The sequence below is a fragment of the Melanotaenia boesemani genome, chromosome 8, assembly GCF_017639745.1.
Source record: "Melanotaenia boesemani isolate fMelBoe1 chromosome 8, fMelBoe1.pri, whole genome shotgun sequence".
Lineage (NCBI taxonomy): Eukaryota > Metazoa > Chordata > Actinopteri > Atheriniformes > Melanotaeniidae > Melanotaenia > Melanotaenia boesemani.
In genome coordinates, this window is record NC_055689.1 from 16,828,533 (window position 1) to 16,856,168 (window position 27,636).

The 27,636-nt window shown below is 38.4% G+C and overlaps 1 protein-coding gene across 2 annotated transcripts in view; it reads right to left on the reverse strand.

Moving 5' to 3' along the window:
* Positions 1-26,847, reverse strand: part of LOC121644735 (glypican-1-like) — a 75,940-nt gene extending 49,093 nt beyond the window's left edge. The window contains exons 1-2 of one of the 2 annotated variants that reach the window (XM_041992897.1): positions 26,731-26,847; positions 26,073-26,601 (exon numbers count right to left, since the gene is read on the reverse strand). In XM_041992897.1, coding sequence (XP_041848831.1) covers positions 26,073-26,232 — 160 coding nt within the window. In that variant the 5' untranslated portion in view covers positions 26,233-26,601; positions 26,731-26,847. The other variant, XM_041992898.1, reaches the window with a different exon arrangement.
* Between the last annotated feature and the right edge of the window lie 789 nt (positions 26,848-27,636).

A 27,636-nucleotide genomic window follows, 5' to 3' on the forward strand; every position in this document is an offset into this window, starting at 1 on the left:
GGCATTCAGGTAGAAAACTGTTAATGTGCACTGATTCCAACTCAATGTACAGACTAGTGGAAAGCAGCAGTATTTCAAGACAAAAACAAAAATGTTTTAGGAAGGTTAGAACTATAAAGTCTTTAGTCTTCTGCTTTCCTGCTCTGTCAACAAACCACAATGACACTCCATGAAACAGCACAGAGCACCACTCACCACAGTGGCTCTTTTGAGCTACCAGGCCACTGAATTATTGTTCAATGTAGGCCACCATTCCTGATGTCACACGTCTCTTGCATGATGCAAAGCAGCAGGGCCTGGACCACATGCACATAACGTCTGAGGAACTGCTTCAGCTGTGTTGGGAAAAGGGGAAATTCTGGGAAGCTGAGTCATCTGATCTGCAGGATGTCAATGGTGCATGAAAACAATAAAAGGTCAATTGGTACGATTTAGTTTAGTTGCTACATTATTTGCTTTTGTAAAAGTAATTTAGGAGGGAAAACTGAAATCAGGTTTATAAGTGCTAGACATTTGTCTGCCACTTTTTCCTTGCTACATGACAGCAAACTGGGCTTTGTAGTTGCTGCCATATTTTAGATGTTTATGCGTTTTTAGGAATGTGCACTTGATAAGCTATGTCTGTAGATAATGTGAAAATAATCTGCGAATCAGAGATGCATGCAAAGAAAAAAATACAAAAAAAAAAAAAAAAGACAATTAAAAAAATGTTGTGAAAGTTTAGTATCTAGAAGCATACTTCATGGTGATGTAGGCCCATTAGAGAACATTTTAACCTGCCTTGTGTTAGCTCTCCAAAAAAGCAAAGTGATTTGGACAAAAAGCAGAGTCCCATAGTGTGTTTTTCTTGATGACAGAATCTCTCAGATGATAAAATGACAATGGTCTTATGGTGGTACACCGCCTGTATCATGCATAGTATATACTGATTAAATATGGATTAAATAAAGTACAAAATAAAATCTTTAAATAAAAAAAAACACAAAAATGTGAGATGTCATCCAGACTATAATGATTTTTTTTACAATACTTTTATCAGAATCAGAATCAGAATCAGAATCAGATTTATTGCCAAGTAACTTTCATTACAAGGAATTTGTTGTGATTTGACGGTGCCTACATATAAATAGATAAATATGAACCATAAAGATATGAACAAGCCAACTGAACATATAACATTAAGATATGATAATGTAATCCTTTGTACCAGATCAACATTTCCTGAAATAAACATATTTTTTAGACTTGGTGAGATTGTTGAATTTGGTTGTTGTAAAAAAATATCATTAATAAGAAAAAGAAAGAAAATGTAAAGGACCTTAGCTAAATCTCTCATACATCAGTGTGAGAGCGTGAGGTTGACTTGTCACAGGATGACCCTCTGTGTGGTGGAACAATTTTAAAGACATAAAAAATGAGAGAAGGGGTGGAGGGGTTCATTTTCTCAATGCGAGGGCCAGTTTACAAATTATGTGTGGTTTGAGAATTTATGTTCTGCTCTAAAATATTCGAGCCTTCTTCACAAATAGATTAGTGTGAACCACAGCAAACTACTCAAGGGGAATTAGATCCAGAAGGACATGGAATCATTTGTAAAACTCTGGTTAAAGGCCAATCTAGAATGTAACACTTAGGGGAAATTTTTTAAAGAGGTATTTAACAACAATACAAAAAGTATTCTAAGGTTTTTGTATCTGTGTCTATTTTTTTACATAAAGCTTTTAATGATAAAATCAGAGTTATAAATGTCTGCATAAACATTACAGAGTAACAGACATACACTATGAGCTGTCAGTGAGTTAGAATCTAAATGAATTGTGAAAAGCAGAAGTGCAGCTCCTTTGACAAAGCTACAGAACAACGCCAGTGTTTGGATTCCCACAGACAGCCCTGCAGGCCTTTAGAAGTCAAAACTTGGCATAATGCCCATGTGGGAGCAGCTTTATTGCAGCGCATTGACAGGTAAATGCACAAAATATGTAAAGGAATGTTTCTGTCTTTTTTTTGTGTTCTTCTATCTAATCCCCCTATCAGTCTGGGCCTGAAAAGGGTTTTTCATAGTTTGTTCTATGTAAGCAGAAAACTTAAATGCTTGTCAAACCTGGACTCCAGAGTTTGGAAGCAGCAACACTTTGCTTCTAACTTTGCTTCCTTCATTTCTTTCATTTTTTTTTTTTTTTTTTGCTTCATGTTGCACTCCAGTAATGTTTTCCTTTAAGAACTAAGATGCCCATAGACTTCACAGATGCTTTTCCTCATGTGGTTTATTAGTTTTCTGCTTAGTTTTGTTTCAGTCATAAAAATGGCATCTTGGTCCTTTATGCCAGCAACCGTTTTTCCTAAATTTTAAAGCCTGTGCAAATTTTTTTGGGGTTAGTTACAAAGTCAAGTCTTTCAACTCTACCTATTGTTTACCTAATCGCAGTCTTGTTATTGGTCATGAAAACTTTTCCACATGCAGTGTGACACCTAAGTAATTACTCTGTATACAGAGCTATCATTTATGAGTTTGATGCTGAGCAAATAGTTTGTCTTTTTTCAATTAATGCATTATTGAACAAGTTATGCTAGTTTTGTAAAGGTCACATAATTAGCAAATGAGCAAACTTAATCATCCACATGTGCACTGGTTTCATGTAAAGCTTAAAGAGGATTTAAGAGGTTAAATTTTAAGAAACAAGAATCTTATCTCATTTCACTATGGCAAAAGATTAAAGTAAATTTTAGTCGTTATGATGCTGTTCAGAAAAACACTGAGGAAAAAAAATAGCTACAGTCTTTCCATTTTCCCAAAGCTGCTGAAATGCATCAGAGTGATTGGGACAAAGCTTCTCCACTGTACTCCCTCACTGGAAACAGTCATTAGAAAGAGCTGGCCTGTGCTGAAAGGCTAGATGGTTATCCCCCCAGAGTGAGATGAAGGCAGAGGGGAAGGAGAAAGAGAGAGCCAACAGGGAGGCCACAGGAAGACAGATAGGGCACTGGCTTTTGCTGAAAGGCTAGATGGTTATCCCTCCAACCAAGGATAGAGGAGGAGAGGCTGGAAGTATAAAAAGAAAAAAAAATGAGAAGGTAGAGCTTTCCATGGCTATCAATTCTACTCCTCAGTAGGAGGAGTAGAATTGAAGTCCTGACATCAGCTAAGAACACAAACACACAGGAGGGCATGTAGACAGTAGCATCACTGCTCAATTGCCAGGGTAACTGTCAAGGAAGCTGCAAGTTATGAAAGTTTCAAAGCATCAAATATGAGCCTGTATGACACTTGAGTCATGCACCGGGACACTGAGTCCACAAGTCTGGAAAATGTTTTGTTAAATGCGAAATGAACTTGAGTATCTTCCTGGAGTGTGTAATGGTGTTCCAGGGCATCTTAAAAGTAAGTGAGACTACATCATACATTCTTTTTTATCACAACACATGAAGCTCTAATGTAGTTTTGATGTGTCTGCAGCTTTGTCAGAGCTAAAAGCCGATCACTTTTGCTCATCTAAACACATATGAGGTGTGGCATCACTTTGGATCGGGGTGCTTTATTTTAACATTAAAACAAGAGACTGTCAGCTGTTTACATTCCGTGAGGATACATGATTGTTGTCCAGATGTTAAAAAAAGAAATGGCAACATTACTGAAAAGATTTTTGCACTTTAGCACCCTCTAACAAAGACTGATTTGGCATCGTTTGTCTTCTTTGACCTCCTACACGCCAGTAAAAGTCTAATGTTGACTCTTGTTTAACCTCTTACTCTGTCACTTTATCTTTCGCTTTTCATTTCTTTCTCCTCTTGTGCTTCTTTACTGAATCAACCATGGTTTATGCTCAAAATGGTCAATGTGTTGATATCCAGTTGCTGATGTGTTATATGGTGCTGAAAGCAAAACACAGCTGCCACATCCAGGAAAAAAAGTTGTGACATGCAGTTACCCAGCCCCAGGATGCTGCCATGATGGCCCCAGTAATGTCCATAATGAATGTAAGTTTGCCGTGAGAAACACCAGGGTTTAAGGTCAGAAACATATGTAGTGCTTGAAATTCTGTTGAAGATAGAACGTTTTGAAATGGTACTCAAGTTTATATTCTTGCAAAAGGTGAAAAAGATAAAAAAGTGTAAATAAATGGTAAGAGGGACTTAGTAGAAGATAAACATATCAGGCGAATGAACAATATAAACATTACTTAACAAGTCATGACTCAGTATGACTAAAGAATGTACACACAGCTGATGTCTGAAATCTAACAAGAGCACATAGCTGTAAATAGTTGTAATAAAAATTCTTCAGAGATTTACAATTCCACTGTGGTTTCTGTTTCCAGACTTTCCATTATGTCATTTTAACTTTTTTTTTTGTTTGTTTTTTATAAAATGAGGCTTGTGTGACTCACTCTTAAAATTAAAATTTAAATTATTAGGTTATCATATTGTGCCCTCTTCTTTTTACAGTTCTGACAGACGTATTGCTTATTGTAGTGAGGATAGATGGAAACACCTTAAAAGTTTTGAATTAAATCTATTTATTGACAATTTGGTTTAGGTTAACCACAGATATGGGTTTGCGCAAATCTGTCAGGTATAGTAACATCCATCCATCCATCCATCCATCCATCCATCCATCCATTTTCTGCCGCTTATCTGGAGTCGGGTCGCGGTGGCAGCTGCCTAAGCAGGGAAACCCAGACCTCACTCTCCCCGGCCACATTCACCAGCTCATCCGGAGGGATCCTGGGGCGTTCCCAGGCCAGCCGAGAGGTGTAGTCCGCCCAGCACATCCTAAGTCTTCCCAGGGGCCTCTTCCCGGTGAGACGTGCCTGGAACACCTTACAAGGGAGGCGTCCAGGAGGCATCCTAATCAGATGCCCGAGCCCGAGTATAGTAACATTGATAAGGAAATCTTTTTTTTATTTTATTTGATTTGATATTATTTTAAACCATCAACAGTTTAATCTGATTCTAACCAGATAATAGCTTTTGGTTTATATTAGTACAGAATAGCTAAGCAGGGATTCGTTTAACAAATCAAAGCATTTTGAAAAAGAGAAAAGGAGCAAATATAAACATGATAGCTTTGCTGTTATGAGCTATTCATTGTTTTTCTAAAACAGGTAGAATTTGTAAAACCCATTTTGCACTCCATTATGCACTATAAAACTCAAAAATTCACAGGGCCCCCTCCTTCAGGTTAGGTCTCACCTGTTTCTTCCATTCTTCATGCAGCTGCATGAAGGTGTTATGAATGCTCAAAGCATAGAAATGTATGGACTGAGGCCAGCACTTGCCTGACATCATGTAGACTTTCTCAACATCACATCAACCTACAAAGCCTACCATTGTGCAGCTCTGCCAGTGCCCTCCACCCACAGCGATCAAACCACACATACCCCACTGCACTGGCATCAGTCAACGGACAAAAAGCACTTTTAATTAACTTCAGATCTGTCAGCAACCACTGAGCTACACTGTGCCAAAGCTGACTTGTCATGTCATGTCACATTTGATCTTTATGGAGATTTTGTCCAAAAAAACATTAAATAATGGAAAGTAATCTTTGATAATGTTATGGACCACTTTCATCTTTTAGGTTACATGGAAACTTTTGCACAGTTGAATATCGATTGTTGTACATGTCCTTGTATGTTTATATTAAAAAATGTTTTCCTACAGAGCTGATACTGTAAGCTTTATGTGCTCTATGTGATATATGTCTCCATTTAGAGAGGAACGGCTCTCTCATCACTTCTGTCTATAATGCATGAACTTAAAAGTAAAGTTGTTTAAAACTCCTGAGACATGTTTTTGATTCATTCATATTTACAAATAAATGCATTAAAACCACCTGTGGAATGTGTGTTTTTTAAAGACACTAAAAAGTACAGTATGTAAGAATTACAGACATATTGTGGTAAAAGAAGGCATAAAAATGACTTCAAATACCAAGCACAGTTGTGAATGAGCACAGTGACCAAAGATTTTCCAGGCAAACATATTTTCATGAGTGAGTGGATCCACTGGCCTCAGGTGCAGAGATGACAACACTACGGGTAACTACTTCAACCCATGGCAAGCAGATATACAGTAAATGGTTCATTCTAAGAGAATAAAAACATAACATTTATCTTAGTAAAGTGATTAGATACCAATAGAAGCACAGTTTTTGATGATAGATTACATTTTTCTGTTATTGCCCTTTAAGCAATCCTAGGATCCTTGTACACAACCTTCAAAAACACACTGTAGAGACTGCGTAATGATGACTGCAAGAAAAACATTTCCACAACACTTTATGTGGTGAATTTGTACATGATTAACATTAATGTATAAAGTTATTTTATTGCCCCTTTTACTTGAGGCAAAAACATAATAAAATGAACTTGGAAACAACCTTTTCTCCTAATTACTTGTCTCCTTGGCTTTGCTGCAGTAACTTGGAAGCAAAGCTGGGATTAAGCAAAAGATAACGGCATTAGAAGAACTTTACCTGAACTCCAATGGAATTTTTCTTTTTTGATCGTGTATTTAAAATAAAGCTACACACTGTGGACAAAGACATAATGAAGGGATTTTTTTTAAACAACAGCATAAAAAGGCAAAAGAGAGAAGAGAAGCACAGTGCTTCTTTGGCAGCAGAGCACCATTGCTACAGAGAGTAAAGATGCTGAACATCAAAGCTGGCCCTGGGCTAAAAATGTAGGAAGAGCGAGGAGCTGGGCAACAACAACTCACAGAGATGAGTCCCTTCTGAGAATCTTTGACAGAAAGGAGAAAAGATAGGGACTGGGCAAAAGAGGAAAAAGTAAAAAGGGAGGAAAGAGAGACAACCTTTTTACTTTAGAGAAAGAAACATGAACTTGACAGAGCCTTATTAAGGTGGCTGTCTCCAGACAGCGCGATAGGTTCCATTTACAGACTACAATAATAACTACAGGGGCAGTCGCCAGTTAACTGCCAGAGCAGATGTCTATATCACCAAATACTGCTGCAGTGCACAACCAAGGCTTTTACAAGTGTTAGAAGATGGTTTAACTACAAGGACAGACCTGCTTATAAAATCAGTTATCTTCTCTATGTTGTTCCACCCAAACACACACACACAGACAAGGAGTGACTACATACAGTACAGATCATAGAAAAACTTAGACGGTCAATAAAAATCATAAACCACAACAGATTCTGTTTGCTGAATAAGTCAGAGACAATATAATTCTGACTTGACAAGGAAGCACACCTCCGAAGCATCTCCACAAGGACATACTGAGGCGAATTGCAGAGCAACAACCATCCATTTCATCTATCCAGCTACGAAGACAAATTTAATCAAATGCTTACGACTGCAGGGTGAAAAGATTATTTCAGTTTGGGTGGACTTTGTAGCAGTTAAAGGACAGTTTGCCATCTGAGCCTGCTGCTGTGGATGTTTTTCACTGGGGCTGCAGATGGGATCATGCCTGGAATTCATCAGGATGCAGGGATAGGCGAGGGAGTGTTTGTAGGCAATGTGCCCCTCCCAGAGAACTTAATAAGAAGAGATAGGCATCTAATTGGTAAATAAATAGTGAAAAGCCAGAGAATAGCTTCTTGGTTTTATTATTACCATCTTTTTTCATTATCTGTCATTTGTCACATCAGCAAATGCTTGAAGACAATTGTGTCTCTTCTGGCTTTGTAATTAGGATTTATTGCAAACTGGCACCACAACTGACTAATTGCAATGCAGATTTGATGATAACAGAGAGGCAACAAAAACAAACTCAGAGGTTTGGTTTAGATTTTAGATAATTTGTCAGCAAATGTTCCTTTCATTAATTATTATCTTCATTTAATCTGAGATAAAAATCTGCCACAAGCAGCATAAAAAATTAGACATAAACAGAAATAAACACAAATGGAAACTGACATTGAAGAGATTTTGAGGCATCTATAAATTCATCCAAAACAACTTCTGAGGTCACAATCTTAAGTTTGCCATGTGCAAGATGGCAGTGAAATGCAGTCGTACATGCATCTGAGGCTGTGTGCACCCATTTACCACTAGTAAAACAACCAAAACAACAACATGGTAATAAAATAAAAAGACAATAAATATAAATATAATAAGCCACAGTGCAATTATTGTGCAGTGATGTGCATGCTATACAGACTGATAATATGTGTATATATACAATATTTACAATGTTAAACAATGGTAGTGCAAAATATAAACCTTGTTAAAGTGACATGAGTAAATAACAGTGTTTTCCAGCAGAAGGTAGGCCACTGGCCAGTTTCACTACAGGGCACAGTTTACAGTCCTGACAGCCTAAGAGAAGAAGCTCCTCTTGAGTCTCTATGTGTTTGCCTTAATTAGTCTTAGGCGCCGACCAGAGCGCAGCCACTCAAACAGGATGATGAGGGTCTCTCAACACCCTGTTCGCTCTGGCTCTTGCTCTCCTTAAGAGGATGTCCTGGAGGGTGGGTAGTGTTATACCCATGGTACGCTCTGCTGACCTCAGCACCCTCTGCAGGGCCCTACAGTCACAACCAGTACTGTTCCCGTATCACTGGGTGATGTAACCAGTCAGAACACTCTCCACCAGTGTAGAACATCCTCATGATTTTCCAAACTTCCTTACTTGTCTGATGTAAAAAAGGTGCTGCCTCTCCTTCTTCATCTGGCTATCTATGTACAGAGTCCAGAATAGATCTCTGGTGAGGTGCACACCCAGGTACTTGAAACTGCACACCCTCTCCACCAGAGTCCCATTAATCCCCAGAGAGGTGTAGTTCCTCTGCTGTCTCCTCCCATAGTCAATAATCATCTTTTTAGTTTTGTCTACATTTAGCAGCAGGTTGTCAGCATGGCACCACTTTCTCCACCTCCCCTGTAGACCCCCACTCATCATTGTTGTTGATGCAACTAACCACCAAAGTGTCATCCGTGAACTTCACATCATGTAGGTCCGATAGCGCTATGTCGGTGTACAGGTGTGGTGAAATGTATATGGCAGTAACGATGATGGCTGTAAACTCCCAGGGGAGATAGAATGGTTGGCACAGGATGAAGAGATGTTGCAAACCTGGCAAGCAAGAGCTGGAGAGAATTTTGGTGTTTTGGGGGGTACACCAGTTGTTGTTCACATAAAACAAAGACCTCTACCTTTAGACTTGCCTGATTTATCTGTTTCTGACAGTGATATGACCTGGTCTGGCACCAGAGGAGTGAGCCATGTTTCTCTCAGGTAAAAAAATGTTGGTATCGCATGTGACCCCTAAGTTCATCCAACTTGTTTTCCTGGGACTGACGTTAGCAAATAGGATACTGGGCAGAGGTGGGAGATGGGCATGGGATCTCAGCCTGTTCCGAACACTGCCTCGACAACCTCTGTGCTTTGTTCTTGGTGCAATCTCTGCTATACTTTTAAGAAAATACAAAGAAAGCCCTTAACATGAGTAACTAACAGGTAATGACATTTTTTTTGAGTAGAAACCAACAGAAAAAGCAATGTTTTCATCAAAGACAGCTCCAAAACAAACCTCCTTCTCTTTTAATTCAATTAAACAAAACACAGACATAATAACTGGTGTGTCCATGTATTCCTACTTTACTTTGATAAAAAAAAAAAAAAAAACACTCTGCTCCAGGTGCAACAACTGAAATGATACCACGCCAAAAATAGTAACTTTTTGGAGGTGCTATATCTAAATGGTATAACCATGCACATGTCATTTTAACAAATACATTCTTATGGCTGCATTATTTGAAATTGTGCTGTCCCTTTCAGTAGACCACTAAGTGCCCATGACAGTAGGTAGAAATGAAATAATAATCACCTAACAATGAAAGTGTGAATATGGTCTGTGGAAAAGAGTATTTATAGCTGTGTAACGGTACATTAGGCACTGTGTTCCCAAAAGAAAAGGGACCCAGTTACAATTTGCAAAATGATGATGTAGGAGGTGGGAGGATCAAACAGTTAAAACCATCTCTTCTGAAAACCGCTGCATGACATTTTGATGAAAAAAAAAAAAGTTGGTAGGTTGCCACAAAGAATAACTTTCTTGGTCTCTTTCAAAGATTCAAGCTTTGAGAGGGAGGAAGGAAAGTGCTTTTAGAAAAGATAATATATGAAAGCAGGGGTTGCAGGAATATTGTAGTGTGACAGAAAAAGCTTCTTATTTGTTTTCCAGTTTTTCAAGAATGGAGGGTTTTTTTTTCATACACATTTAATAACCACTGAAGTAATGCTTCATTTTAGAAAAAAAGTACTTTGGCTAAATAAGCATTCTTCAAGACGCAATGTAAAGTAAAAACATTACATCTTTCTGTTGCTGCTATTACTTTTGGGTACATGAAAGTAAAACTGGACAGGGCAACGTATTTTTTGGTAACTATTTTGATATGATTAACATGACTAAGCTGTAACATTGTCAATCTCCACAACTAAACAGTAAATTCAACTCAACAGATAATAAGGTCTGATGAAACTTTAGTTTTATTCATTTATTTGCAACATCCCTGCCATGTTTTGCAATGCTGAAGAAAGTGAACCAAACACAGACACAGAGCCTAGGTAGATGCTAGAAAGAGGTTGGTCCAGAGCAACAACAAAAGAAAGTAGTGCTTTATTTATTTATTTATTTGTTTATTTTAGCTGTATAAATAAGTAAACACTGGCAATTAACTACCCATTGGATCGCATAGATCAGCTTGTGGGCTATGCTTAATGTATTTAATGTCCCCTTTTAGATTGACAAATAGCAACATCGTGTGTGTGTGGACTAGCTAAATACTGAAATACCTATTCAAAATCTGCAATATAGCTATTAATGTCCAAAAGTAAGTCCAGGTAATTTTTATATTGGTCAAAGATTAGGCTCTAGCTTTCGGCTGGCTTCCAGTTCAGGTCTTTTTTCTTTGATGATGCAATGCATCTTTAGTTTGATTTTTAATGCAGACAAGTTCCATCAATTTAAAAGTATTGATTCAAAAGTGACATCAGATATGTTAGAAGGCCAATATTCAACCTTGGAGATTGTGTGCAAAATAAATTTGGTAATTTATCAAATAACATGACTTATTGTTGGCAATTTCTTAAGAAAATAATTTAAAAATATAGACCCTGCAAAAGACATCTTAAACTATATTTTTTATAAAACCACTATGACACCACAAACTAGCTCTTATCCCCAGGGTATCTACTACAATATTTAAACTTGTATGTGCAGTGTCTACTGATGACACCAAAAAAAAAAAAAAAAAAAAAAAAAAAAGAGAGAAAATAAATAGAAGAAGAGTTACACACAGTAAAGATTTCAGACAACAGGAGACACCTACAACCAAACCAACAATCATGAGTTGAAAAATTACTTTTACTAATCTATTAGGTCAGGGGTGGTTCATGCATGTGTAGGTTTTGTGAGTTCACAATAAGAAAAGTTTGGAGCAAACAGGCAAGTATGTCTGCAGATGTGTACAAGAGTGTATATGACTGTTATGATCCAGTGGTTAGGGCTAATAAAAAGAACTGTCAGCAGCAAAGAAGTGTACTTCATATTTGAAGCAGTCTGTCACTCCTGGTGCTCCAGGCCCAAAACAATAACATCTAGCTTTCACGGTGGTGTTCTATTTGGTAATGCAAACAAAATGAAAAAAATGACTGTACTCAGAAAGTAATATATTGACATAACTAGTTACTTTTGAATGACAGTAATTTTGTGATCTAATTATTATTATTAGTGTAATGTTATTATTCACTGGTCTGACTTGTTAGAACTGTCAACTCACTCTTCAGTGCTGTACTTGCCCAGCTAGCTGTGGATAAGCACAGGCAATGTCAAATGATTCAAGTTCCCATCCCTTTAATGTCACAGCCCACTTTGCCGTGATAGGACTGCTTCAGTACCCTGAGGGAACACAGCCCTGCCTTGCAGAATCATTTTGGAGTTTGCCAATGCTCCACTGCCGGCCACATGTATCAGTTTTTCTGTATTCAGCCCTGTAACCAATAAAAGACAGTTAATGCCAATTATTGCTCACTGGATAGCAAAACCATGGAGCATAATAATGAAGTCATACATAGAAAATTGAAGGAACAGATATGTTTTGAGAAGGAATTTGTGATTGATTTTAAAATAACAAGAATGCCTTACTGAGGCACACTTGAATAAACACACACACTTATTAGCTGAATGAGCTCAGCTAAAGCAGCCCAAGGAGACAGTAGAATCAGCTCTGTGTCCAAGGCATAAACAACGGTTACTGACGTCACCCAAAATCAACAAGGCCAGGGCCTGAGAAAGACAGCCGGCCAATTTATATAACAATGTGGAAAAAAGGGGACTTTAGGAGAAGCGTGACAGCTGTGCTTAATCAAGACAAGTAAGGCGATAGAGACGTAAAGGGATGCAGAGAGGCTGAAAGTAGGTGGAAAAAGCTGTAAAGAAAGGGAGCCCTTTGGGGGAAAGAGAAGATGGGATATAAGACTGAAGAGAGGAGAATCTCAATTTTAAACTCACATCTTAGACACTAGGAGGCTAAAAAATGGAAAGAGAGAAGAGAGAGGCTGATGAAGTAAGTTCATCCCAGCGGGAACACAACTCTCAACAAAACAGCCCAACAGGAAAGATTAAAGTTTTGCTTTTTGAGTCACCAACACTTAGCAAAGATGAATACATGTGGAAGAATTAGAGAATGTTTCTGTTCCTTTTTTCCCATGTGTTTTCAAAATAGGCATACATTATTTTTCTAAGCTTCAACAGTTTTAAAGCCACAAATATGTGATTATTTATTTTATATCAAGAAAAATCTGTAGTAAGATAATATCTCACAATAAAAACCCTCCTGGGAAACAACCTCCACTAGTCCTACTTACCTTGGTTGAGTCCAGCCAGTCCTCTATAGGCCTTGGCTATTCATCAACAGACCATCACATGACAGACCAGCACCATTCATCCTGAGCCATAGTCCCTTCTGCCCAAAAGGATTTGTGATTCAATTTGACTGAGTGATGCCCTGGGCCCCACTGAGGCTGCTGGGGTTTGCTGGGAAAGAAGGGTGCAGGGTACTGTGTGACAGGACTGCCATTATACCAGCTTTACTGACAAAATGTAAATGTTTGAAACTAGTTCATTAGCACAGACAATAAGTTTGTTCTCTTTAAATCTTGTTTTTTTTTTTTTTTGTGCTATAGGATGGGAAAAGTAAAGATAAGCATACATGTAGAAGTACAGATACAGAAAAGTAGTGCTCTATGAAGGTTTTGCATCATCTCTGCCTCTCTTTTTTTTATCTCAGCTGGATGGCCGCAAGTACATGAAAGATTTAAAGAAAAGGCTTTTAGTTTCAACCAGATCCTAGATTTCTCTCATCAAAATTAAGATGAAAGACTCTAGTCTATCACTGACAAAGCTGACAGTTACAATCAGTAATAAAATCTCTTGATACAAATGATGCAAGACAGTTACATGTGCAAGCTTTCTTCAAGGTGTATAATATGACTGCAGGGTTTCTATCTGAAATATATTGCTCCATTTAACATTTAAGGTTTCACTTACTATTAAACCTTCTACATGTATTTCTGCAAGTAATATTTACGATTTAGTTACTTAGTTTAAGTTGTAGACAGATTAAAGGGGAGAAAATTGCACGAGTTTGTTCATTCTTACTGGCTACAATCAAACCACACAACTAGCATCCAACAGTTTAAAGTAAACAACCTGTTTTACATTTTCAGTGACCAAATTGAGCACACTGCTTAGAAGCTCCTAGTTAACAGTAGTTGTCCACTATCCTTATGCTTTATTGTATGAAACTGGTGTAGCTCTTGAGTTCAACAATGCAAACTTGCAAATGTAAGCAAATACAATAAAAAGGATTCATTTCTAATTGCCAACATAGTAAAAGTCAAGGTAAACTGTCAGATTTCACTCATATTTATTTCTAGTTGCAGAAACAGAAGATCATTAGTTTTTGTGGGAAATATGCAGAATAAATGTGTTGTGGAAAAAAATTATTGGGAAAAACAGTATTGGGATTTATTTTTAATAAATGTACACTGATGAGTCTTCATGTTTGCGAAATCACTGATGAGGTTGTTAAAGTGACATTCTTTATTCCGCCACTGAGTAAGTAATTGTATTAATTATGAGATATCCACTTTTCAAGATTAAATAGTTTTTATTAGGGTTTAAATCTAATTTAATACACTAAAACTAACATTAACTTTGATGATTATTTATAACAGTGAATCTACTTGGTCAAAATTAAGCCTTGTTGTGGGTGTAGACTCAGTGTGTGTTAGTTACGTTGTGCACTCAAAGAAATGAGTAAGCAGTTGTTTGTCCTTACCTCTTTTCTGTGCCTCTCCTTTTTTAGGTTTTGGTAGCCTGGTTTCCCTTTCTTGGGGACGACATGACTTTTTTCTGCCTCCTGCTCTTCACTCTGCACCTCTATAACTCTGTTTAATTCACCAGGTGCAGGTGTGGACTAAACTCTGTTTTTAAAGGGGTGATAGGACCCTCAGAGAGCATTCATCATTATTAATGCAAAATTCAAAATTTCAAACCTTTCATTTAGCCAGGGTAAATTACATCATGACATTAATTATTATAAATTTTTTTAAAAAATGCACCACAAAAATCCTTTTTATTTAAGCCTTTTTGATGGTCCCTCCCTGTAGTGGACCCTGGGTAAAACCAGTTGAAACCAAGCCTCAGTAGTGGGGTACCTCCAGCTTGACAACAAGCAACCTAAATAGGCTAGCTCTGTTTCCACTTTTAAATCTCTCACACTCTGTAAAGTGTTACTTGGTTTTCTCTGCCTCACTCATATGTGGTGCATTATTTCTTTCTATGCTATTTTGTAAGATTTATATCTTCTTAAAGCACCCTGGTAGCTGTTTTGGCAGGTGTTATATAAATAATGCTACAGCATTATAACTGTATAATTGTGGCTTGTAACTCTGCTTCTGTAGGACCCTGTAAATGATGTGTGATTTCTCTCTTCGTCTGCTGAAACTACAGGCAAAAACATTATGTAAAACATCTCTTCTGTGTGCTCTTCTCAAAATGAGCCAGCAGAAATAGATTTGTGTAGTAATGTAGCAAGACTATATATATATATATATATATATATATATACACACATGCTTATATTTGCATTAATCACACAGACAAAGATACACACACGCAGTGAAACACATTTACCACACATAAACACGTTATATGCTTTAAACACCTAAGTCAGTCAGCCATGCTCTAAGCTCGGGTTGGCACAGTTCATTTGGAAGATTTAAAATATTTATGAGAGAAGACTGTAGGGAAGGATGACGGGATGAAAACTGCAAGAAAGAAACAGAGAAATAGCAAATAACTAGACAAATGAAATAATGATTAGTGGCCCCAACAGAAATGCCCTTGTTACTGGACAGGAGAAAGGCAATCTAAATATATCATTGTCATCTCAAGTTCATTGGCTCACTGCTTCCTACCGCATTCTAAGAGGAAGGAGAGATGAGGAAAGGGGAGAAAGGGTGTATTTGATTAGTGCATTTAAATCCTGCAAACAATCCAGTATGAACAGGGTGAACTTGCTTTCTAAGTATCAACCTTTCCAGTATAAGGAAAACTAGCAAGTATGTTAAGTATATAATGCACATAAGAATGTTTCCTAGAACTTTTTGTAATAGTGACATGCTGTAAAAATCTTGTCAGTTTGCAAATAGTTGCAGAAAAGATGAAAGGAAGAAGACAGTGGGAAAGTTAGAAAAGTGGAAAAAGCACAAAATGAGGCTAATCCTACACCAGAAAACAGAATGACAATTGACAGTAATTACATATTTTCCCCTGTAATTATGAGCTTTTTTTACACGACCCTCTTCTCATGAGACTTTAGTAATCTTTGGTCACTCCTGCTCCTCCATCTTCAGACAGTCACTCTACCTCAGAATCTAAATAGCAGTGGATGGTCAAGCCAAATAAGTAAACCACCATGAACTACTGGGGCTTTCCTTAGCCACAAATAATGCTTGAAAAATGATGTCACATAAAACCAGATCTCACTATCTAATTACAGAAAAATGTGCTTAGAAAGCCCAAAAATCCAAAAGGAGATGAGAGCTGGAGTGAGCTCAGAGAGAATGGAGAAAAGTAGCTTGACCACAAACTGTGAGACCGACGAGAAAAGGCTGCAGTGCTCAGCTAGAGCTACTAATTTGCCAATTTTGGTTGCTATGATAACTATGAAGGACCAAAGACCTTTTGCAGTTTAAGGCAGTTACAGGGGCAATCTAAAAAATGTCCCGGTTGTAGAGGCTCTCAAGCAGACCAGAGTTCCAAAGCCTGAAAAGAAATGGGCTTGTTAGTCTGCTTGGAAGACAAAGATTCCACTTTAATTATTATCCAAAAAGGAAAAAAGGAAGCAGGGAGATGATTAAAGTACAAGTGAGAAAATTGGTTCTCTAAACTAAAGCCTCCAACAGCATTTGCATATTAAGCCCAGGGGACAGAGGACTCCTACGGTGCAATCATGCTCAACTTCATAGACTTCTTTAGTAGTTTTAAATGATATTCTTGAAACATGTGGGCTTAAAGCTCATATCGTGATACTAGATGGTGAAATTAGATCATAAAAAATATATACAAAGAATTCAGGACAAATACCCCTAAAAAAATATTGTTTTTTAGAACACCTGTAAGTATGCAGCAAAACTGCTGTGAAAAATGAATGAATTTAAAACCTATTCTCTAGGAGCAGAAAAGGAAAGAATGAGGGACACCTAAAAGATACAGGAAAGACTTTCAGGAAGAAAAGTAGTGAGTAGGCGATAGTGATAATAACATCTTGTGTGAAACAGTTTATCTCAAGGAGAAAAACGTATTGAGGAAATTCTGAATGAGAAATAATAATAATAATAATAAAAAAGCAATAACAGCAATTGTGTAGAGCCTACACTCTGACAGCTAAATACAAAAATCCTACAAAATGACCAATTAAAAGAGACAAACAGCTGCTGGGGATTTTTAGAGCTAACAAAAAATGGCACTACTCTACACCCTTTTGACAGTTTATAAAGAATAATGTCTACACCTCTGGAAGAGGAAGGGGAGCTGGAGACAAAGAGGATATTTACAAGTCATGAAACAAATGCAGCTACACTTGCACTTTCTTAAAGCTGGATGACCTACCGCCCAGTTTCTATACAGATAATTCCTTGACAAAGATGTCAGTGACAGTTTTCTTAATAAAAAAAGAAAAAAAAAAAAAAAACATTACAACAACACAATTGTTGCTTGTCAAATGGAAAGGTCCAATCTTTATTAAATCTGTATCACGTGAGGTCCTAGACACATTTCAGGCACATTTCAGGCATTCACATGATTTTATCATCTTTTCCTTTCCCATCATTTTATTTGCATGCCCTGTCTTTCATCCCCTCAATTCCCATTTCCTGTCTTTATACAGAGATATAAGCCTGAAGGCTGTCTCCATCTGAGGATATCAATCTGCCCTGGCTATTATACTAACAAAACTGAACTGAAAGAAGTATTGCAAGGTGTGGCTAGGCCTCAAAAAATGCAGTTGCTGTAGATGAATAATCTATCAATGAAAAAACACTACCTTTGATATAAAACCAAGATTTAATTGATTGAGTTGCATTATTTATTTATTTTTTAGAATCACATTATTCACTTGCCAAACTAATAATCTTAGTTAGACACAGTGTCCTTTTTTTCACAAACTGACACAATTTTTTTTAAGTGACATAACGTAGCATACTTTGATCAGCATAAGAATACAAATAGATGGCACAGCAACTCCTTTTTTCTTCTGTTAACTTACACCTCTATTCAAGCAGGCCATTTGAAGGGCATAGACTAACCCAAACCCCCCCCCAACCCTCTCTTGCCTCCTTTAGGATCTATGGTCTTTAATAACCCTTGGATCACATCATTACAAAATGGGAAAGGATGCAGTACACATGCTGAGAGCTGACCACACACCAAACTGATGAAAAGTAAATAAAACTATTTCACTGGCAGTTTTATTACAGGTTACATTGTCTGCAGTTCAAAAATGGACATAGACCATGGATCCTTCTTTTAGACACAATGTTGTACTTCCCCAAGTAGTTAAAACATGTGCTGAAGAACATAACAACTGATGGCTGGTAAATAACACCATTTACACATTTTGCTTCTAGTTTTAAACTTTTGTGTTTCACCTATTAATTGACCTGGGAGATGCCTCCCAATATGAACCTATCTCATGATCTTATCTGACTTTCTGGGGGGATGGTAAGAAGGCAGATTTCCTCACTGCAGCTTGTTCTCGTGGCCTGAACATCAGATACTTCTGATTAGTCAAAACAGGCAGCATTTCTGAGATATTTTGAAGCAAAAGCTTTAGTCTACAAACTACAGTCCTGGTCTCTTTTGAGACCTGTGTGACAACATGACTCATGGCTAAAGTAGTCAACCAACTTTTTCACTGTGGCAACATGGCTTCTTGTATAAGCACATACACTAATAGATTAGGGTAAAAAAAAAAAAAAAGATGACAGTTTGGCTTTTTAACTTTTTGACAATGTCAACCCTTTACTTTGCAACATGGAAGCAATGGGTAGCTTAACTGGTGCACATCATCCGTGTGTTTCTCTGCCCCCTTTGCTGTCAAAGAAACTTTCAAATAAATCCTAAAAACCCCCAACAAATTGACAGTATATGACTAATATAAACTAGTATATGACTAATTGGGAGATCAGGCTCCCCACAAAAAAACAAAATTTTCTTTCAGAAAAAAAAAGAAAATCTTAGTACCATTAGATGTGCAATTAGGAATCCTAACTGGTAACTAAAATTAAAGCTCACTGTAATCTGAAATATACTATGAATGCATTTGTCTGTCCTCATGGGCCAGATTTGTTGCTGTAGTACCATGAGTGTAGGATTACCCCTCTGAGATGTGTCTTAGCCAAATAGTGAAAGACTCCAAATGAATACACTTGTCCACAGCTGCAGAATGTGTGTAATGTGTGTGTTGGTGTAGGGTGTGTCACACTGTAAAATTCTTACTGTGTACCCTTACTTAAAAAGACAGTGGTCATCTTGGTTTGGTCTGCACCATCTGTCAAGCAGTGGGAGGGAGATAGGAGTGGTAGCTGGAACAACACTAAACCCATGCTGTTGCTAATTCTTTGTAACTTCAAATACTCACCTAGTCTACAGAGAGCATAGCTGGAGGTAACGCGCACCACAACATGCTGATGTGGCACACTTATGCATTTATATAACTGGAAAAAAGGGCAAAACAAAAAATGCCTGCAATCATGTGCGTGCACAACATACACACAATGGCAGCAAATGGAAAAGAAATGGTTCAATAACATCTTCACCAGGACTTCAGAAGGCATGCAGAGGGCACACATCTGGGTTGCGCACAGAAATGGATGCTCTCTCCTTCATTCATGAAGACCTTAGGCACATACACTCATATCTGAACCCCAGCTCCCTCCTACATGCATGCACACACACAGAGACGCAGCTAGAGATACTGAAGGAGCTTGCAGTAACAAGGGAATAATTCACTTTTTGACACAGCTAATTCCTCTGAAGACAAAAGACACTGACATACTGCAGCCCTCAAAGGAAAATAACACAGCACTGACTTCCATTCATTAAAAACTGCTTAACCCAAACCACAGTCCTAACCATAACTAGTTAACCTGAGCCTAACCTAAACTCACAACTCACTTCCTTTAACCTTAACCATGACAACGGAAATGATGTCAGCTTCATTAGGACAAAGTTTTGGTTTACTTGAGGACTACAGGTCTGCACCAGAAAACATCTCAGTGAGGCATGAAAAACAAATACAAACACAAATGTGCCTGCTGCAATGACACTGCTACCCCCTGTGGAGCCATTTTAAAAAAGTCTTTGCTCTCATCTGTGTGTCTGCTGTTCGCGTGCTTGCTTGCCCAGGGAGGGATGTATGTGTGAACTCGTACTCTCACATTAGACAAGTGACAGGGAACAAAAGACAGGAGAAGCCAAGCTGCAGGGGTGGCAGCAGCTGAGGTGTATGTTGGGCAGAAAAGAGGCAGAAGATTCTTCTCCAAAGAGTGCATCATATCCCAGTTAGGAATATTTGATTCCTGTGTGGTAAATGATCATCATTCTCTCATATCAGTTACAGGAACTTCCAAGAAAAGTAGTGACACATCCATCTCCTCTCACCTAAAGAGTCAAAAAATGAGTCAAAAGTGAGTATTGGACTCATTTTTCTAAAAGTCCTCACAGTAAATTGTTGATATAAGAACACATTTATAAAATTAGCTATTTCCTATTTACAGTTTGCCAACATTTTTTCGCTGCTTTTGTTACTGTAGTTTGTCAACAAGGCATAGGGACAGGAAAAACCTAGCAGACCAGGGCAGCCTGAGTCAAGTGAGGAGTCCATCTGCCCTCTCTCTCTCTCTTTAGTGAACATCAAACACATGTGGTCTGTTTCATGCTCCCTGCAGCCCATTATGGCTCAATGCTTCAAGAGGCTTCTTACTGACTTCAGCATTTTAACAACTTCAGTATATTCAGTTGCACACCCACAAACATACACAGCAAGCGCAGACAGGATCCCAGATGCAGGAATTGACACTCTTTAAACCACAGCAGAGTTATGAGCCTGCACACTGTAATGCAGAAACAACTGTTGCTTTGCTTTAATCTATCAGAAGAAGAAGGCTAACAGAAGCAGTGGGCTTTATGCTGACATTAACCTTCAAATAAGCTTTGCCTCTCTTATCTCCAAGACAGTTAATAAGTTCCAGTCATGTGTTATTCAGTGAGATCAGTTAGTTTTCCACCATATGGAGAGTAGAAGCAGCATCTATGCTAGAATACAGATATAATATAACCCTGCAGCAACTTATTGCAACACACATACTGCATATGGTATCTATGCTTTTATCGAGTTTGTCCATTTATCTTTATCTCAAAGCCCTTTTCAGTGTAGCAATATGTAGCATTGCTGATTTAATCTATTTGCCTGTTTGAAACACTGTAGGTGTACAAATCATAAACACCATTATGGCGCTACAGTTTTCCTAGATTCCATTCTTTTATCCAGGCAACTCTCATAAAAGTACATTGAAAACACGAGAGGCCTGTTATCTTCTAGGAACTCAAGGTGAAAAAAAAACCATATTTGTAAATCTGAGTAACTAACAACAAAGTTGGTCCAAGTGTTTTTTATATCAAATAGATACAGATACATTGATGCACTTAAAACTTTAAAAGTAGGTGAAAAAGTCTTAAAGGCAATCTGGAAATGAACAAGGCCATCAGTGAAGGGATGCCAAGACCGGCGTTATGTACTGTAATCTTCCTGGGGACTTGTGCCTGCCACGCCTTCTCTCATGTTTTCCTGACATATCTGTGTGGTATCCTGCCAAATAATACCAGAATAATTAACTAAAAATTGTTGTAAAATAAAGACTACTGGTGAGAGACATGGCAAAATTTAACATTTGGCAACTGAGAGCCTAACAACTGATGATTCATGGATGCTCTTAGAGGTGTGTGTGCCGTGCATAGACCAGGCAGGGAGGGAGTGGTTCAACTGGTTATTTTAGTGGAAGCAGTCATGAAGGAGACTGTAGTCAAAATAATAATAAAAAAAAAAGGATTTTGGGCTGATGAAGACCAAAATCCTTTGTGCTTTTGACAGAATTACTAAATAAATGGACCGTGTGAGATATATGCAGAGCGCATATAATCTCTAATGGATTTGATGTCTTTTCACTGTGTGGAAAATTAACTTTCTATCAGTTCAGAAAAAAAAAAAAAAAAAAAAAAAAACCTGTCATGAGCCATACATTCTCTCAGTGAATTGAGAGGTTGGATGTACAAGGAAGTATAATCAAAACCAAAGCAAACATAATTTTTATTTAAAATTTGTGTCTCACAGATATATGAGCAGCATGATAAACCACCGGCTAGTGGTTTATTGTGTATGTGTTTTAACTTGGTAGAAAAAAACATGATTCTATGGTATCACTGTGAAGAAAACTAAAACTGTATCCAACTCAGACTTTAAGAAAACTAAATGGGTAATTAAACATTAGATTTAGATGTTGAACCAGGTTTCCCTTGTCGATTTTGTGCTTGTACTTGTTTCTTTATCATAGCTGTTTGCTAATGCAGTAACATAACACATCCAATATCAAACACATTAGCAGTTAATATTTTATCACTAACCACAGACAAAAGGTGAAAAATATGTCCCTTGAGGTGGAGATTCAACAAAAACAAAACCACATTTTCTGTAAACCAAAATTCAGCATCAGGCAGCTGAGTTCAAAACATTCCCACACTTCTAACAGTGGGTTGCCATACTGATCACTCCATATTTCCAGCCACAAGCCAGTCCTTAGTATCTAGCGTTTCTTAGAGGTCCTAGCAGGGCTCGTGAGCAGCAGTCCCACTGTATCATTAGCCAAACACTGGTTAGAGATGACACTCCGGAGCACCATATGACTCAGTTGGTCTGTAGCAACCAGCAATCAGCAACAACACAAATACAGCATGGGGAAATCAATGCCAAAATGTTACCAGCCTTCCTGCAGATGTCTCATACAGCTTGTCTCTTTGTATAGACTTGTGTGACATTGAGGATCTAACACTCATTGGCTGCCAGCTGCTTTCAAAGAGCGCCTGGCGCCTCTCTCTCTCTCTAAGAGCTGATGAGAGAGAGACACACAGAGAGATGAAAAATGTCATCCCCTGAAAGACAAAAAGATAAGTCATCAAGACTGTAATGATGGGGTTGGACAGGGAGGGGGGCAGCGCAGGGAGGAGACAGATGAGTATCATAAAAATCAATCACCCATTTTTGGTAAACACTGACAAAAACAGCTCTTTCTAAAACCGATCACACTCTGCAAAGTTGAATCATCATGCTCATTCTACAAGCATCAATCAGTTTACTTTATTCCCTTTGAACTTGTTTTTAATTTTTAAAGTGCTCAGCTCATAATGTTGCAATGGTCCAGTAAACATCACTTCAGCACTGTGATAACAAACAGCTTATCCCTCACTTAATAGCTTTCTTTTACATGGATTTCTCCAAGGCTTAAGAAGGGCTATAGACAATGTTTACTGACTATTGACACTTTTTAAGCATAATCAAAAACTTTGATATGAGCTTACTCTATCTATCTATCTATATATATATATATATATATATATATATATATATATATATATATATATATATATATATATATATATATATGTGTGTGTGTGTGTGTGTGTGTGTGTGTGTGTAGGTTTGTGCATGTCTGTAAGAGATTTTATTAGCTTGTTTTTATGACATTTTTTTAGAATATTACTAGCAGACCTTGTTTAAACTTTATATGCTTGTACTTCCAGGATTATCGTATGCAAGTTGTGTATCTAAAGAGGGGTGCTCAGGAACCGTGCAGTGACTGCTAAGTGCTTTATTTGAACGTCATTTTCAGAGTTTGGAAGCTGTGCTCTCACATCATCCTCCCAGACTGAATCTGGCTGATGTACTCAGCATGTGACCTTGAGTCAGGCCCAGCCAATACATTAAGTTGATCAAGCCCTGGTGTCACAGTGGGAAATACCCTCTGCAAATGTCAGAGATCATCCACAACATTCAAGTGGCTCATAATTTGGAGGCATAAATTAAGCCTTTCATATTTTACTAGGTGTTTAATGTGCCAGACTGCTGCTGATGAATGGTTATTTATGCCTAGGAGCCAAGTGACATGGACACAAGGAAGAATATTGTTGGTGTACAAAACTGAATCTTCTCTTTATTATCTATCTCCTCCTGGTCCTCACTGTCTGCCTTACTCATTTATTTTCTGTCTTACTAAGAATGCATTGACCCCAAACTTAAGTGAGCTCCACATCATTGATTGAAACAGGAAGAATAGCTTATGTCATGGCAAGACAGATTTGCTCTTTAAAGCATTATGGATTACGGACATTTGTAAGAAAGCTGGATGTCTTAAGAGACTAGGGCTGGTGTTAATTCTGTCAAATGATTATTTAGCATGGTCAATCAAGTAAATTGGATATGTCTGCTTACTGCTTGGCTCCTTACTGCTCTAACTTGTGATGAAAGGCGTGATAATATGAGATAACAGTTTCATCACATTACTGCCCCTCCCTTAAATTTCATAATGGCTCCAATCAACCCTCAATAAATGAGAGTAATCACTTGGAAATATGTATGGACATCTTTGCCTAAGATATCATGCTCCTTACATGTACTCAGAATGCCCCATTTAAGATACAATGTGAGAAAAACGTACATTTTTTTAACTATCTCCTACACTAATCAACTACATTAGAACCACTAACAGTTCAAGTGAATAACACTATTGTACAATGCATAGTGATGCCTTTGATCCTTGCATTTTCTAGATGTACCACCCACCAAAAGTGTGCAAGGTACCCCCTTACGCCCTCCTCCAAAGGGACAGACCAAAACTCTCAACCAAGATAAAAAAAAAGCTCAGGTATACCATCAGTAGGATGCCCTGGAACAAGCCACAAAGGACCCACTGCCATTGTCCTAGTGCCATACAGCACAGGACACCTCCAGGGGTCCAGTCCTGCTACTCGTCAATTTATTTTTGTGGCAAATTTGAAACTATGCAACATCAGGAAGGTAGTTTAAATCTGTCTGTATAAATTTGACATTTACCAAGACACAAAGGCGTTTCTGCAATTAAAATCTTAAATACTAAGTGAGTGCAGCGTTCACTGGAATTATTGTGTGTGTGTGACCTTGAGACAAACCCTGTAGAAGTCACATTGGTGTGTGTCAGAACCTTTCTGTTTGTGCTAATGGACCAATATGTAGGTCTTCACATGTCAGGGAAAAAGGTTTATCAATTGTCACACAATGTTAAACATTTTCTATCTTTTTTTTTTCTATGAACCTTTATAAAGTAGTGCTTCAAGTTTTTTTGAAGTGGAAAAAAAACATGAGTTTGTTATAAAAAAAATATATATTCCATCTAAATCTGTGCTCAGGACAGTGGCTGTGTGTTTACCGATGGTCCCAGTCCTCTGTCTTGTCCATGCATGTATCACATTGGAACAGTAGAACCTGGAATTGCAGTAAACTGCATGTGTGTATGTGTGTTGACGGGCCTGAAAGCACTGCACTGAATTCCAGGGGAGGCACATATGTAATCATCTGAACTGCAGACGGGCTTGTGACTGACATCAGACCATGAATGACACAGTGAGCAACATCGCATTTGCGTAGTTACAGCACATGGTCAAGTGACTGTCTGGCAACTTATAAAGCTGGCAATCCCCACTTAAGCAGAAGACAGCTTAAAGAAGAGGTAAAACTGGGGAGTGTCTTCAAGAGCGGAAGCTTAGTTTAGAGTAACCGGGATATTGCTACAGGAGAATGGAAAATGAGGTGCTGATAATTTGTCTGTTTCCAAAATGCTGAGTGAGAGAATATTTTAGGGAGTTTTTTTTTTTTTTTTTTTGATCAGGGATCAAACAGACAGATTGTCTGTGGCATGTCTGCTCTGTCTTAATATCTTTTCAAAGCAGTGTTTCATCTTCAGATAGCCCAGAGCCACAGCTCCTCTGGTTTACAGTACCATGTGACATGAAATGAGTGTTACATCAGATTTAAGAGGTGAAAACATAGATGCATTCTCTATTGTCCTAAACTAATTAACTAAAAAACCATATATTTTAAATTTATTGTGAATACAAGATCCAGACTTGTAGTCCACTCCATCTTGTCAGGAGTTGGTGAACTCATGCAAACAAACTTATGTTTGAAAATTTAACATACAGCAATTTTGAATTTAAAATGGCTTGTGTAGCTAGACTACAGCCCTAAAATAAACTTCTTGGGTTACATATCTTGAGTCCATGCTCTGTGTTTAACATGTTATTGTGCTGTTTCAAATTATAGGTTTCACTGTATTTGGACTGAAAGTTCAGACACACAGGGATACACAAATTCAGTTTAGAGAACGGTGCGCACCACATGAATGACAGACTTGAACCGGCTGTATTTTGTAGAATCTTACCTGACATTTCAGACTGAGGGACACCATCCAGAGAGAATCCCTTCCCACTGTAAAACTGTCGGATATCCGAACAACTCCGGGCTTTGCTGGTCCCTTTGTCCCCAAAGGCTGGTACTGTAAGAGAGCACAGTACCAGGGCCGCTATAATGAAGGAATCCATTCCTGCAAACCCTTGTAGTTAGAGACTTGGTCAAGTGAAAATCCGTCCAAGTGACGAGGAGGCAATGTTGAGTCCCCCACGGAGTAGATGATTTGTGTTAGAGCGGTACTTGGTGGGGCTGTGCGTAAAATATCCTCCACCTTCTTGCCGTCTGTCCTTATAGTGCGTCTGCTCAGAGTGTGGCTGCTCTCCGCGCACTACTGCCCAGCACAGGAGCGATTCTTCCCAGCGCAGATGTCCCGTCTGTTCCTGAGCACAGGACAGGAGGTTTATTATTTCCCCCAAATAATAATCTTCTCTTGCAGAAGGCTACCCAGGATAAGTATAGATCTTCTGTCTTATTTATCCACCGTTGGGGTTTTGGCTCACCTACAGAGGGAGAAGCAAGAGATGAAAGAATTAGGTTACGCATTTACAGCTGAAATAAGCTATTTTAAGTCATGTCAAAAAATAGCGCTGCACTGGCTGACGCCTTGCAGCCTGGTTCTGTTGACTCACGCCTGCCGGCTTTAACGGCCCGGAGGGATCAGAGTAACGAGGTGCACACAGACAGAAACCGCAGCTCAGCTCAGGGGTTTCTGAACGATGCTGTGCCAGCGCTGCCACTCTGTGGAATGAGAGAGAGGCGGAGAGAAGCAGGCAGACACAGAGAGGAGGAGAGAGAGATGGGGAGCAGAGCTTTAGAACAATCCCTGCCATTTTCGTCTCATGCTTGTCATTTAAATATTATTTTTAGACATGTTTCCGAATAACATCACCGTCTAACAAGTTGGAATGGTAGATCTAGTTATAGAAAAGTCTGTCATTCTCATTTTGCGGCAAGCTGCGTGTAATGATTGGACTGCCAAAGGGTGGTCTGGTGCTCAGGTGAGGAATGTGCCCTGACAGCTCGGTCACCACCGGCCAGGTGTCTCACGGGACCTGTGGGCGTGCCCTCGAACCCATTCCCACCCATAGTACTGAATACACTCAACCAAAAGTATCTGTAAGTCAATGAACCCATGAAGCCTCATCACTTCTCAAGGTGCAATTATTCAGCCGACAGTCACTGTCTGCCTTGTGCTTTTCCCAGGTTTAGGCTACTGTTAAAATAAACCTGAAAATGCACAGGTAACAAAGACCAGGTACTTTCCACACTAATTTCTTTTACCTGAGGTTTTCTTCCACACGTGTTCTTTGACCTGGTTCACAAGTGACAGGCAACTTAAGGTTACAAAATTATTAATTACAACTGATAGGAGAAATGTGCAGTAGAGAGCTCTGAGTCCTTCCGTCTAAGTTTTCCCTTTCACTGCAGAGAAGGGTGTTCTACTGTTTAGAACCCAGATCAGAACCCCGTTAAGTCTCTGGACTCAGCTTAAAAGTCTTTCTTAAGCTAGACAGTAATTGGATGCTATTGCTAAC